The 14,433-nt window shown below is 53.4% G+C and overlaps 2 protein-coding genes across 9 annotated transcripts in view; one reads left to right on the forward strand and one right to left on the reverse strand.

The window, feature by feature from the left end:
* Window positions 1-1,041, forward strand: part of RNF220 (ring finger protein 220) — a 232,497-nt gene extending 231,456 nt beyond the window's left edge. For all 8 annotated transcript variants that reach the window (XM_074597164.1, XM_074597168.1, XM_074597165.1 and 5 more), the window contains one exon: window positions 521-1,041. In XM_074597164.1, coding sequence (XP_074453265.1) covers window positions 521-592 — 72 coding nt within the window. In that variant the 3' untranslated portion in view covers window positions 593-1,041. The remainder of the gene's footprint in view (window positions 1-520) is intronic.
* Window positions 1,042-6,476: 5,435 nt separating this feature from the next.
* TMEM53 (transmembrane protein 53) lies at window positions 6,477-13,422 on the reverse strand. The gene is made up of 3 exons (XM_074598413.1): window positions 13,312-13,422; window positions 12,624-12,736; window positions 6,477-10,733 (listed from the first exon to the last, which is right to left on the reverse strand). Exons 1-3 carry the CDS (start codon window positions 13,367-13,369, stop codon window positions 10,071-10,073), a joined length of 834 nt encoding a protein of 277 aa, XP_074454514.1. The 5' UTR covers window positions 13,370-13,422; the 3' UTR covers window positions 6,477-10,070.
* Between the last annotated feature and the right edge of the window lie 1,011 nt (window positions 13,423-14,433).

Genomic DNA, 14,433 nt, shown 5'->3' on the forward strand with positions numbered 1-14,433 from the left:
TCCCAGGGCGTGCTGATGGTACAACCCCACCATGAACCGGTTCGGTCATCCCAGCTGAAAGCTGCACTGGCTTTTCTGCCTGCTCGGTGGCATGAACTGGCTCCAGGGGGGCTGCAGGTGAGCCGGGGAAGCAGAGAGGAGCAGATCTGCCCGGCAGCCGGCGAGGACAGTGCAGCGGGACGGGGAGCTCGGGACAGCCCGTCTGCAGAGACTTCTCTCCCCGCAGCCGCTGGGTTTGGTGACGAGTCTTGGCTCTGGGTTTCAGCCTCCTGTAGACTCGTGTCAGGGACTGGAGTGGGACAAGGGGCTTGCAGGGCAGGCAAGAAAAGCGTTGGGGCTCTCTTCTCGCAGCTTGTGCCCACTGTTGGGAGGGCATGGTCCTACCTGGAGGGGACCTGGGGGGTGGCCTTGCTGTCCCTGCTCCTTTGCTGCTCCCCCTGAGATCCCAGGCCAGGGGCAGGGTCATGCGGGTTGTCCTCCTTCGCTCTCTGACGCTGTTCGTCTGGTCTGCCGGTTGCAGGGTGCCAAGAAGCTCTGTCCCCAGTGTAACACCATCACGTCTCCCGGAGACCTTCGGCGCATCTACTTATGAAGGACCCAGCGGGAGGGCGGGACCCAGCTACTCGGCTCAGCTCGTCACACCAAGGGGGAGAAGAACGACGGCAACAATGACGACAACAACAACAACAACAACAAAAAAAAGGACGTTTTAAAATTTAAAGAAAAAAAACCAAACCAACCAGAGACTCCAGACATGGACTCGAGGATACAGGAGCAGCGGGGAGCCTCGGCTCCCAGGTCCCGCATGTTGAGACCTCCTTCAGCATCTGCAGCGGGCAAAACCAAACCCTTTGTTGTGAAGCCCCCTTTTTTAAAACCAGTATTCCCCATCCACCCATTCCCTGGAGCTGGCTTTGCATCGCGGATGGCTCGTGAGCCCTCCTTTGGACTGTGTTGTTGACCACTCTGCCCCCAGGAGACTGGGGAAGGGACCCTTGACGGAAAGATGTTAAATAACCTGTAACTTGTGTTCTTTGTTCAGTTTTTTTTGTTTTGTTTCTATTTGTTTTGGTTTGGTTTTTGGTTTGTTCTGTTTTGGTTTTTTGTGGTGTTCTAGTGATAAAAAAAAAAGGTTTAAAGAAAAAAAAAAAAACACACCCAGGCAGAAATGAAGCACATGTAATATAGATTATATATGTTTACAATGTTGTGTATAAATGGGATAGACTCAAACATTACATACTAATAAGTTTCCCTTTCTTTTTTTTGGGTTGTATTTTTTTTAAAGAAGAAAAAAAAAATGAGCAGAGAACATTAAACCCATATTTTTCTTGGTTCAGCAAAGTTTTGGCATTAAAGTCATTAGTTTAAAAAAAGTATATATATACATATATATAATATAAATGGTTTAATGTTCTGTGGTGTATATTTCCTCATTCAGATATGAAGTTAACAGCTTTTAGTAATGGCTGTAGCATTGCCCATAACTTACAGAACTTATGGGGAGTAGAGGAGGTGGATTTTTGTCATTAGTTGTAGCTAATGGGGCTATTTATAATAGAATCGTTATCCCCGGAAAAAGACACGGCTTTTAACTCCTCGCCGGGGGACCGGGATCTGGCTCAGCCCCCTTTGCCTTTCCCAGCTGGGGAAGGGGCAAACGGTGCGGAGCTGGAGGGAGGCAGCCCTGCCGGAGCCCTGTCTTCTCCCCCGGCCGGGAGCCCCTGCTCGAGGGTCCCACTGTCCCCCTTGTGCCTCCTCCAAGGCCGTAGCCCCTTCCCCTTCCCCTCCCTTGCTTTGCTTTCCCCCCCGCCGTGGGCAGCGTTGTCTGGCCGAGGATGCCTGAGCTGCTCCGGGTGCCCGCTGCCGAGGCAGGACGGCGGGGAAGCGGCAGGCACCGGGAGGGATGGCAGGGGACGGGGGTGGCCTTGCTGGTGGCTTTGCCCAGAGAGGTTCGGCCGGTTCCCCGGCGGTGCTGGCTGCGGCGGGCCCCGGCGCTGCCCGTCAGGGATGCACAGGCCCCGCAGAGCCAGCCCTGCCCCGCGCCGGCTTTCCCCGGCTCCCGCTCGCCTGGAGCCTGCGTTTTGCTAAAGAGGTTTCGGCAGTAGGACGGAGAGCTGAGCCAGCCCTGCCTCGGCCCCACGGCCATCCCCCGGCGCTCGCCCGCGGGCTGCGGCGAGCAGAGATGCTTCCAGCCAGAGCCAGAGGCTCCTCGCAGCCCCGGCTTCTTCCACGCAGTCCCTCGTGCTTGTCCCTGTCTCCCGTATCCTCAGCCTTAACCAAAGCTGCCATCTGGCCTGGTTTTTTGTTGGTTTTTTTTTTTTTTTATTTTATTTTCAGGGCCCAAGAAACAGATACTGATCCATTTCCCGAGGCAAACGCACGCCCCGTGTGCTGGCTTCTCCCTGCTCCCCGGGCAGTTGCAGGGTGCCAGCTCCCCAGAAGACAGGGAGATGAGGAAGCTCATCCCACCCTGCTCCCACAGGGAGATCCAAGCAGATCCCACCCGGCAGCACAACGTGGCCGGGGCATTTTAAGACAGTCTGGAAATAGCAGTGGACAAGGGGTTTGGAGCTGGGACCCTCAGCGCCACTGGGCTGCCAGGGCCTTTCCGGAGAGGGAAGGGCTGGGGAGGGAGGATGCCTCGGGGGTGATGGTTCCATCACCGCTCCCCTGTCCTCAGCTCGATGCTGTTTTGCAGAGAGCAGCTGCCGTCCTCGTCCTCGGCGTCTCCCGAGTGATTTCAGAAGGATCCCACTGCACCCCTCCCAAAAAAACCCCACAAATCGAAGGAGCTGTATTTTATAAGCGTCTCGGCAAAAGGCAACAATTCCTAATTGAGAGTTTCCCGGGTCCCCAAGCTCGTAGCGTGGTGGCCTTTGAGATCAGAGAGCTGCAGCCTCCCCTGCTCGGGGTCGCATCCCTGCGGAGCTGCTGGGGACCAGAGGAAGCCGAGGCAGCCCGGGAGGGTCCTGCCCCCCCCGGGGGAGGCTGCGGGCAGGGGAAGGGGCCGCAGCGGTGGCCTGTCACTGCTGGGGAGCCCCTGCCAGCAGCAGCCGGGCAGGGGAAGGGCCGGCACACGGAACTCGGGTCAGGAAAAATGCTCGGGAAAAATGTGTGGGAAGGCAGAGCTGGGTTGTAAGTGCCCCCCATCCGGGGCTGCGCTGCCTGGGTGGCGGGGCTGGGGTCTCAGAGATGGATCTGGGGAGGGCGCAGTGGGTTTGGGAGGCAGCCGGGAAGGGGGAGAGGGCAGGACACCCCCACCCCAGCCCTTCCTCAGAAATAGGGCCCCCCGGGAGGGAGCCAGGCTTTCTGGCGGGGGTTGCGGACCAGCTGTGTGCTGTATGTACGTATGTGTAAAACCATATGTAACTAGTCATTGGTTCTTTGTTTTGGGGGTTACTTTTTGGTTATTTTTTTTTTTTGTTTAAATTGGTAAAGCCATCCCCTGTTTTCAAGGGGGGGCCTGTAAGGGGAAGGCTGGGGGGGCGAGGCATCCCGGTTTGTAACACGCATCTGCCGCTTCCCCTCTTCTGTAATGAGTTTAAATGATTTAAAAAAAAAAAAAAAAAAAAAAAATTTGAAATATCGGAGTTACCTATCTTTGCCCAAAGAATCCCAGTTGCACAAAGCGATATTCCGGTGTGTCGATGATTGTGTGTCGGTGTATATTATACAAAGAGGTACTTGTCACTCCCGTTTGTAAACTACATTTGACATTAATTAAACAAGTATAAATCTTCTCGGGTGCTTCCCGCCTTTCTGTGTTTCCCTTCGCAGGCGAGAGGCAGCGGAGGAGACACTCCCCATATGTCACAGCCCCTGGATATGGGTGATGTCCCAAAGGGGAGCACCGGTCCCATTTTGGGGTGCAGGGACAGATGCAGGGGGACGCTGAGGCAGGACACCCCACCCCAGCATCCCCCTGCCATGATGCGTCTCTGCCCCACCACGGATGGTGTCCCCCAACTTGTCCGTCCCCCTCCCGTAGAGCCAGGAGGGCAGGGTGAAGGGCACACCCCAGGGGACACACACACGCACCCCCCCTGGCAATGAAGTCTCATCGGCTGCATTAGTTGGGGGCAGGAGGCGCCCAGCCCCAACAGATCTATACGTCCTGCATTAGGGGCCACCGGCGCGGTATAGGGTTACCCCCGACAGCAGGGACCAGGAGGCTGCCGTGGCTGGGGCAGGGGTGAAGGTCAGGTTCCCCCCCCGCAACGCCAGTGTGGGGCTGGCGCCGACGCTTTTGGTTTACAAACATTTTGCAGACGGGTCGATGGGGCGTTTAGCCCCTCCCCATGGCTGCCTCCCCTGGGGATGGGGCACTGGGGGGGGGTCCCCAGGCTGGTGGATGGGGGTGGGCAGCCACAGTGTCAGGGTCCTCCTTCCATCTCTAGTGGCAAAGATGGCAAATGGAGTGGATTTGGCTGCTTTTTTTGGCTGGCAGGGAGCAGCAGGGCATCTCAGCAACTCTCGGGGTCCTCTTTCAGCCTAGAGGAGGCCTGAGGCCAAGGTGAGGGGCAGGAAACCTCCCTCCCTCCCCCCCACCGCCCGCCCTGCAGCGGGCTGCTAATATTTTATTTAAAATATCTTTAGGAAGCGGAGGGCCGTGATGTATCGGATGTATTGAGAAAATGCTAATGTGTAATAGCGTGTGTCAGGGGCCTCGTTCATCACCCTGTGCCGCCTTCTGGGGGATCCATATCTAATTAACAGTAATGAATGAGGGAGCCCACCTAATGACAGCCCGCCAGTTTGTTATGGAAATGAGGCAATCCCATTAGGCAAAACACTTAATTAAACAAACTGCTCGGAGAGGAGGCCGGAGCAGGATGGGCACAGGCCCTTTGGGGGACTGGGTGTGTGTGGGGGGATCCCTGGTACCCGGCCTCCCACATGCCAGGTGTGGGGCGCAGAGGCTGCCACAGCCCCATAGAGGCGAGTGCCCATGGACAACGCCAGCAGCCGTGGGCTGGGGGAGATGAGGGGGACAAGTGTGGGGGGGTCCGGGCTGGGGAGGGGGCGGCGGGGCAGTTCGCATCCCCCTCTTGTCTCTCCGGCACATCGACGGGCGCAGAGGCCAAACACAGATTTCCAATCAAACGTGTGTACTTGGCTCCTGCTCTATTGACACTGAAGCAAGAAGGGCTCAAGGTTAATTCCTTATCAATACCCTATTGTCAGCTCATTCATCATCCGGGGAGGGCAGTGGCTGCCCAAGCGCTCCCTGCCCCAGCCCCCCTGGGTTTGGGAGGGTGGCTGAAGGATGCCGCGCAACCCCTCTGCCCACCCCAGCCCTGCCCGGCCGTCCCATCTCCAGCCAGCGGTGCTGGGGACAGACGTGCAGCCCTGTGAGGATGCGGAGACGAGGGGATGGGGGCTCAAGTTCAAAGGGAAGGGGATGGGGGGGTGTGGGGCAGGCAGAGCGGGCAGCTGCCTGGTGAGCCCCTGCCTCCCTTGCCCATTACCAGGGCTGGACGCAGGAACTGTGCAAAGGGGGTGCATTTGTGGGGGGTGTCCCACAGTGGCTGTGACCCCTGGTTGTGCTATCCTGTTTTCTAACAGACCCCCCCAAGCCCCCAGCCCTGTGTGCTGGGGAGGGTCCCGCCAGCCTTTCCGGAGAGCTCAGCTCCCTCCCAAGGGCTGGGGGGGCTACAGGGAACCCAAGGGAGCTCCGCAGTCCCCATTTGTGGGGTTTCCAGAAGTTGGACCACGGTCTGTCTAACCACACAGTCACCCGCAAATTAGATAGCCCTCTCTGGGTGACGGAGAGGGAAGCGGTGCGACCCGGCCTGCCAACGCGAGAAGGGCAGTAAAGCCATTCCTGCCGTTAGCCAGGTATACAGGACGTGTCATATAGACATAGGACACGGACAGAAGGTTTTAACATTCAGTTAAAGCTCAGAAATAGTATCTAGCACAACTTCCAGGTCCAGGCAGCCCCAGGGTTAGATGCTCTTCCATATTAACTCATGCTTCTCCGAGTTTGTTCTTGCTGGTCTTTTTCCTTGCCTCGAGAGGGGACTTTTTGCAGGAGATGCTCTCAAACATGCAGAAGCGCCGCGCTGAGCTGCACTTTTGGGGGTCTTCTCCAGCATCTGCTGCGCTTGTCTCCTAAACTAGACATCTCTCCACGCAGGAAAGAGGGGACCTGCTGCCACCTCGTGGAGCCCCGCTCCCTCCCGGGCCGGAGCATCCCACGCTGCTGCGGCCAGGGAGGTTGGCACAGTCGCCACGGGCCAGCTCCCTCCTCCATCACCTCCACGGGGCCATGAAGACCAGCCTCACACCACCCCGCTTCTCCTCATAGGAAGCAGAACATGGGGTTGGGTTGCTCGTTTCCATTTCCAGCCATCCACCCTTGCTTTTCCACCAGCGGCAGAACTTCACGCGTATGCCCGCACTTCCCAACGCAAAAATGGGGCCTCAGCCCATACGCAATCGGCTGCCCCAACACACAAAAGGCAACAGCAGACTTTTAAAACACCTTTATTAGGTGTGGGCGCAGGTCAGTCCTTGCCCAGGGGCTTGGTTTGAATTACCGGCACTGCAAGATGCTCCCCCCCTGCTCCAAAACACGACCCCTGGCTGGGTCAGATCGTGCCCCTGCTCTGCCCAGGCCTCTCCCAGCGCCTGGAGGCACCTTGGCTGCAGGGGCACCCTCCCACCGCCTGCCACCAGCAGATAAGCACTCTCCAGCCCAGGCACACCACCACCCAGACCGCCCATTAAGTGGCTTTTTTCCTTTTTTTAAAACCTTCCCCTAACATCACCGCTGCCCGGGGAGAGAAGGCAGCACCAGGGAGCGAGCTGGCAGGCAGCTCCCTCGCAGGAATCACTCACAAACGGCTTTTGTTGGTGAGGAAAGGTTAATTTGTGCTTTTGCAAAACGGATGGAGCTGGGAAATGTGCGATGGCAGAAGCTAGCCCCTGGGCATCCTCTTCTCCCACCACCACTGGTGTTTTCGTCCGTGCTGCTCCAACGGCCGGGCAGGAGGGCTGGACTGTAGCTAATCCATGGTTGATGGTTGGACTCCATGATCCGAAAGGTCCCTTCCAACCCAGACAATTCTATGATTCTATGAAATCCACCTCCAGGCTCCCCAGGCAGAGATTCCCGGTGCCACATCCCGCTCCCCATCCACAAGGCAAGCCCAGGGACACTGCATTTTTCCTCCAGAAGAACGGATCTGCAATACCCCTCCCACAGCTCACCTCAGAGATTTACGTGGATTTGCCACCATACCCCAACCTTTGGCTTTCAGTGTTCAGGCTGAAGCTCTCTAGGAACACAGGCTGCACCTAACTGTGACAGTTTAGCAAGGATTAAGGGTTTGAGGATGGGGTTTTTTAAATCCAGTCGTGCTTGGATCAGTTCTTGGCCGTTTGCCTTTGGGCACCAAGTTATTAACCTTCTGTTTCAAATAACAAGCAACAGAAATAAAGGGAGGAGAAAGGGGGGAGGCGAGCATACATGCCGTATAGGAAAGACGAGGGCAACGTATCACACAATACATTTAACACACTGCACATAATCATAATTAAAACTTGGTGGGATACGGAAAACAAAACCCGCTCAGAAGCCCGGTGCCGATGACTGCCTCTGTAAATCCCTGCCTTGTTCGAGATCCCCTCTGCTCCTAGGGAGGTGCGTACGTGAACTAGCCCCGAATTTCAAGTCAGTTTTGCAGCAGTGGAAATGCCCGTGAGCTGGTTCCAGCTCGTGTAGCGCAGGGCATCTCCACCTGGAGTTAGCTCCAGCTCCTGCCAGCCACGCTCCAGAACAGCCCGAGTCCTTAAATAGAAGTTCAACACCCACAGCAATAAACAGGAACAGCAGATTCCCAGCCCAGCACAACTGTATTAACGCAGAGGCGTATATTATGGAGCATTTAACTGTTCTGTAAATACTGAACCCATAGAAACCAGCATGAGGGCAAGTGCTAGTTAAATAACCTTTATCACCTCTGCTCCCTAAGAGTTTTCACAGTTCCACAAACAGGCTGGAGACGCCCAGAAGACACAGCCCAGCTCTCCAGGAAGGCAGGGAAACAGATCACAGCTCAGGAGTTATGGCACTGGCAGCAGAAACCAGGGGCCCGCTTGAAAAAGCTGGGAGATCACTGATGGGATAGGGGACCATGTCTGGATTTTACAGGTCCAAGTCCTAGGAACAAGAATTTATTCGTGAGAGGCAGCAGGCTGACGGTGTGTTACTGCACAGTCGCCCTCATGGCTCATCTTCTCCGTGGAAGGTGAAACTGGCATCACACCTACAAGAAGACTGGACCCCAAGCAACAAGGGCTCCTGTGCGTGGAGCCAGTTTTCACTTAAAAAAAAAAGAAAAAAAGAAAACAAACCAGTCCATCAGCCCATTTTCAGTTAATTCTCACCCATCCTACAGATCCCAGTCCACTCTAAAACCACACCCAATGCGGGGTTATTCTTTGCTTTAAGTAAGTGTTGCCACACTGGCCTACTGGAAACAGTTGTTCTGGCCACTGACCACAGGGTGCTGTGCTGCCATTTCTGAGGTGTGGCGGTTTTCGTTTTAAACTTCCAAATTATTTTAGTGCTTCCCAAGAGACCTCCCTCTCTGTGTGTCGGTTCAGAACAGCAAGTGCTTCCCCATTGTGGATGACAGCACCCCAAGGGCTGGCAAGACAAGCAGAGCAGCCCACGGGCAGCAAACGTGTAAAAATCCATGTGCTTTTCACGTTCTGACCTCTCGAGGGCAGCCCCTTGTTCACACAGGCCCATAGCACTCCAGAACCTGTTCCAAGCAACCTTTGACTAGGACTTTGAAGTCAGCTAATCCTGGCCACCACGCTATTAATTAGCTTGTAATGCTGTGACATGGGCAAAATATGTTATTAGCAGGCTCTCCTCTCTCTTTATCCCCACTTCTCTCCCAAATAAACAACAAAACCCCAAAGCAAACACGGCTGGAGTGCAGTGCAATGAGCTACTTTTTCACTAGGTGGAAGGAATTCATTTCTTGTATTACCAGTACACACTGCACAGACAGCAAAGACTTATCACCTGAAGAGAACATTATGGGGAAAAACATCGAATTTCCTGGTCATTTGTGGGCTGGAAGTGATTTAAGAAACACCCAGTATAAATCATAGCTCCAAGGGACAGTTTAATTTTTCTCTGCAGTTCCACCTTTCTATTTCTGGGGTCTTTTGGGTTACAGCTGTGCCAGTTTTCCTGCATTTCCAGGTGCACGATATAGGCTGCTCAAAGACACGCAATAACAAATGAGCAGTTCTCCAAGAAAGGAAAACTACTCAGGAGAACACACAAAAGACTGGAAGAGAAACAAAACACAAGACGCATTCAAAAAGGTTAACTTAAATCTTTTGGTTGGAGAACACGGAAGTTATCACAAACATTTGAGTTCCTATCAAGGATCGGAGCTTTAACTGCTCTATCTCAGCTATTTAACGGAACCAGATGACAGTCTGGTCATATTGCCCTGCACAAGCCTTTTCCAGGTCTTACACTTGGTTTCCGGGCCTGATCTCCAGCAAGGAGAGTAACAAGAGCTGAGATGCACCGAGAGAAAAGTCCTGCAGAGCTGCTTCTGTTTGCTCACTGCAAGATAAAAAAGAAATGGCAGAGAGGAAAAAACCAACAAAGACACGGAAGAGTCGTATTGTAAAATCAGTACAAGGCAACAGAACGTGCACATTGGACATCAGGGACAAGGAGACAACACGTAAAGCAGCGAACAATAGGAGACAGGAAGAAACAAAGAACGCTCCATGTGAAGTTCTGGTCTGTGACACCATTGTAAAGAACATCAACTTCAACCATGCTAGGATTTCACCTTCAGTACTTCAAATTAATCCGTATCTACTTTCTGCTACAGCATGACTGGCCCAAAGCCTGCAGGCTTTCAGACTTGTAGATGGTGAAGGGGGGAAGGAAAAAAAAAAAAAAAAAAAAAAAAGCTAAGAAGTCTCTACTTTCCTCCTTTCAAAGACACAACGGCAAAGGGGACAACATTTCCCATACAAGCTGAGCAAAGCAGAGGCAAACATTAGAAGTCATTACATCACTAACGAGGTGAGCCCCCAACACAGTCAGACAGGAAAGTCGTACAGAGGTTGCTGTAATAGGTGGGATACATCCGCATGTGGCTGACATGAGCCGAATCCGAGAAGTCTACAGCTTTCACAGAGATACCGAGCTGCTGCCGGCCATCAGCCATGTGCTTAACTTCGCTGGCCTTAATGATGGCATCAGCCTGGGAATAGAGGTAAAGCTCAGGCCACCGCGAGGGCGCTTTCAGCAGGGCATCGTAATGGCTCTCGTGAATGAAGCGGGTCAATGGGTACAGCAAGATCCGCAGCACGACAGCCGTAGTAGCAAAAGCGAATAAGAGGAAATACTTGAGCAGCACATTTCTGGAAACCAAGACAGTCGCCAAGGCACGAAGGCCTCCTCTCAAGTTTCTTCTGCCAGGGGCACTATCAAAAATGGTGCCTGCTACTTTGAGGTTCTTAAATGGCTTGTGAGTGTGGAGCGCCTCAATGATGTAACGGTACAGCATGACGCCACCATTGCTAAAAACATGAAAAAGAACCGGTCTGTTTTCAACGCTGTAGTCAAAGAGCAGCTCCAAGAGTCGCCTGGCTGGGGTCTGGAGAGATCTGATGCCAAAGGTCTCTGAGAAGAATATCATCCTCCATGGAGCCGTGTAGCGGATGACGGTGCACCCCTAAGAAGAACAGAAAGAGACCCCACACAGAGTTAGGCTGTGCTGTAAATTACAAGGAGTAAGCAAGCATCAGTAAAAAGAACGTGAAAATTTGGGACAGGTTTCCAACTGAAACCACACGGCCAGAAGAAAGTCTTTAGTGTCAGTACAAGGCACCGATGCGAATAGGATTATATTAATCCCAACAGCACACTGTATTATGACAAGGTTTCTGCAGTAGCAGAGGCCTACATTTAATGGTGTTTAAGATCCTTTCAAATCTTGTGCTAAGTGGCAGGGCCCCTGGGGACATTACCACCCAAGCTTTTACGGGTGTTAGTCCTCACTCAGGAAGAGAAAACCATCTCCCCGATTCACAAACCTTCAGTATCAGCTATTTGGTAAGAAGGACCTGCTCTGGTACACATGTAGGTCATGACATTGAAACGTAAGAAGGAGGAAGACCTTCTTCCTTCCTGTCCTTGGGTAGTACTTGTTTGCAGCTGTCTCTAAGACTCACCCACAGTCAACACTGACATGATTTTCATAAGCCTTTCTGAAACACTCCAGCTGTGCAAATGAAGAGCACCGTTTCAGAGATTCAGAACGCCCAAGCAATTGCCTTTACAGTTAAGGACTTACATTTAGGTGTACATTGGGAAAAAGGATCCTGGAGGAGTTTCTAAATAGAGAAGACGGAACTACATTTATAAATGTTTTAGATCTTTTCTATCACCTAAACTCACTGAAATTACACACTGACAAACGCAAGACAAAGCCACCAAGATGTCCCTCCTGCCCAGAGCTCCCTTAACAGTGAATGGGGAAGAACAGGATATTAGGTTCTTAAATCAAAGTCTGCAAGTCTGCTATACCACCTTGCCGTGGTTGCAGCCACTTCCTCATTACGAAGCTAGGAAAACCTTTTCCCTTCTTTCCCATTCCTATTGTCTTTCTGATAGAGAAGTATTTTCAAAAAAACTTGGCATGCTGCCATGTAACATGCTCCTCATCTGATCAGCTGCATCTCTTAGTCACAACGGTCACTAACAATTAATTCTTCACTAGAACACGCCAATTCATTGCTCTGGCACTGGATTACACATTAACAATAGACCTGTTTGTGTACAAACTTTGCCACCTATAACTGAAACAGATTTGGATAAATACAAGATCCTGGTATACTGGCAAAAAAAAAAAAATAAGTCTAATGTTTCACCAGGTTCCCATACTAAAAGCTGGGGTCATTCCAGTAAAATACAGTATTAGAAGGGAAAATAACATAACTTAGGGAACTATCAATCGGTCAGACCTCTCTACTTCAAACACAAGGAGCTCCTAGTGAGCAGGTATTACTATCATAGGATGCCTGTTCCACAGACAGGATAAAATGAATTTGGATTACAATGTTTAGATGAACCATCTTCACAGGAAGGAAAAGCCGAAGGAACAACAGATGCCAAGGTGCTCTGTCAGACCTCAGGCTGGCCTCACCAAGTCTGTGCTGTGCCCTAGTAGCAAGCAGTAAATGCATAATCTTTCCCTCCATGTTTACCTGTTTGGAAAGTTAACACAGTTCATGTCATTCCTGAATCATCTCACAACTTTAAAAGCCTTAAAATATTCCAGTGATTCACACAACAGCAGAAACCTTCTCCAAGGAAGTATTTTTGCCTCAGCTGCACGCATAAAGATGACATCAGCAACTGTTAGATAATGCTACCTGGGCGTTATCTAGAGCTTTCAATGACAGAGACAAGGAGCTTTCAATGACAAGAGAACTCACCACTCACTCCCCATGACTCTCCAGACTGAGAGAGGCTTTAGAATGATTTTACCAACATACAGAAAAGCAGCAGTCTCTCAGAGAGCTGTATGACAGTATCATGAAAATGTAAATAAGGTACTCACCTTCTGACTGTAGATTGCACTGTATTTGGCCAGGTATTTGTCCTGGCAGCCTGCCCATCCGAGAAGGATCACCACAGGCTGACCGTCCGCATGCCCTCTCTCCGTACTGCTCCCTGAAACAAATCACAAGATTTAAAATAATTGTCCTCCAGTCTACCAGAATAAGAAGCTATGGCATCTTGCCAGGTTAATAAAGTTTAAAGGTAATGGTGAAGTGCGTATTAGCTTTATTTCTGTCAGCTATGAATACTGCCTCATCTCATTTCAGTATGTGGGTGAGCTCAGTAGGACAGCACAGTTTCAATCCCTGCAGCTTCCCAAAGCTCTCCACTGATGCAAGGCCAGCAGATCGCTACGGGGGGCAGAGACCCCCCTCCTCATACCTGCCCGGGGAGCTGGGGAGGCCTCAGAAACTGCTGTCCCCTTGCAGGGGGGAAAGGGAAACGTCCTGACCTGCCCTTCAGGAATCACCAGACACTTGGTACGGCACAAGGGTCTCCTCGGCTCCCTCCCCCCATACCCGAAGGGGTGCCCTAGGCCCAGTCCCTCCCTCCACCCACCCTCAGGGGTGCCCCAGACCCCGTCCCCCCCCTCCACCCTCAGGGGTCCCCCAATCTCTCCTGTCATCGGTGTCCCCCTGGCCTCCCCCTTCATCCTCAGGGCTCCCCGGGCCCGCTCGCTCCCGCACCGCGGGCCTCCCCCGGCACCAGCTCCACCACCGCCGCCTCCAGCCCGCGAGCGCCCATCGCCGCGCACTCCCGCCTCACACCCCACCGGCGCTTCCGCTCTCCCCACCGGAAGCTCCGCCCCCCCACCCCTCCCGCAGCGAATGGGAAGGGAAAGCGACCGCCCCCCCTCATTCTCTCTCCCCTCCCCCTCCGCCTCCCACTTCCTTAGCAACGCGCCCTTAGCACCCGGCCCCAGCTGGACGCCCCGCCCACTCAGGGGCGGAAACTGGCCCACCCATTGGTCCGTGGGGGGAAAGGAGGGCCGCGATTGGCTCTGCTGAAGTGTCAGTTATTCTACGGGGTATCCTCCCCCTCGGGAAGGTGAGAGGGAGTGAGGGGCGGAGGCGGGCGCTGGGGCCGGGGGGGTTGGGGTGAGGCGAACTGTAGGGCCTGGAGTGGAGGTCGCGGCCAAGGGAGCTGGGGGCTGAGGGGGGTTGTTGGTCCTGAGGTGGGTGTTTGGGTCAGGGCGGGTGGACACAGCGGCTGAGGTGGGCACTGGGGTCAGGGAGTGTGTGAGGGACTGTAGGGCCAGGGGTGGATTTTGGGGTGGGAGGAGCACAGGGCCTGCGGTTGGGCTGCATCAGGTCTGGTGGGATGGTTGGGCCTGGGAATGTTGTGGCTGGTTGAGGCTGCAAGGGATTAGGGTGGTAGGGGTGGGATGGATGTAGGGGTCAGTGCAGGGTGGGGGGAGTGCAGGGGCTAGGGTTGGGTTTGGGGCTGGGGTTAACAATGGGGCTGGGAGGCAGGACATGTAGGTGAGAGAGGGGCCAGTGGGACTGTGGGTTGATAGGGGCTGGGTAGAAGGGACTAGGGTACACTGGGGAAGGTGTATTGTTCGTGAGGAGGGTTGTGGGAGACTTGAGGTATCCCAGGAGAGGGTGAAACCTGCTGAGGAAAGAGAAGCTTTAAGTTTTGCTTGAGGCTGGGCACAACCTTGATGTTGCAAGATGCAAAGGTAACACCAAATCACCGTGACTTTGTCCTTCCGTGAGTCCAAGGCCATCGGTCGCTGGCACCTCACACTCATAAACTGAGGCTGACGCAGCACCAATCTGCCTTTTGGTCTCAATGTGATGATTTAG

This window comes from Larus michahellis, chromosome 8, assembly GCF_964199755.1.
Source record: "Larus michahellis chromosome 8, bLarMic1.1, whole genome shotgun sequence".
NCBI lineage: Eukaryota > Metazoa > Chordata > Aves > Charadriiformes > Laridae > Larus > Larus michahellis.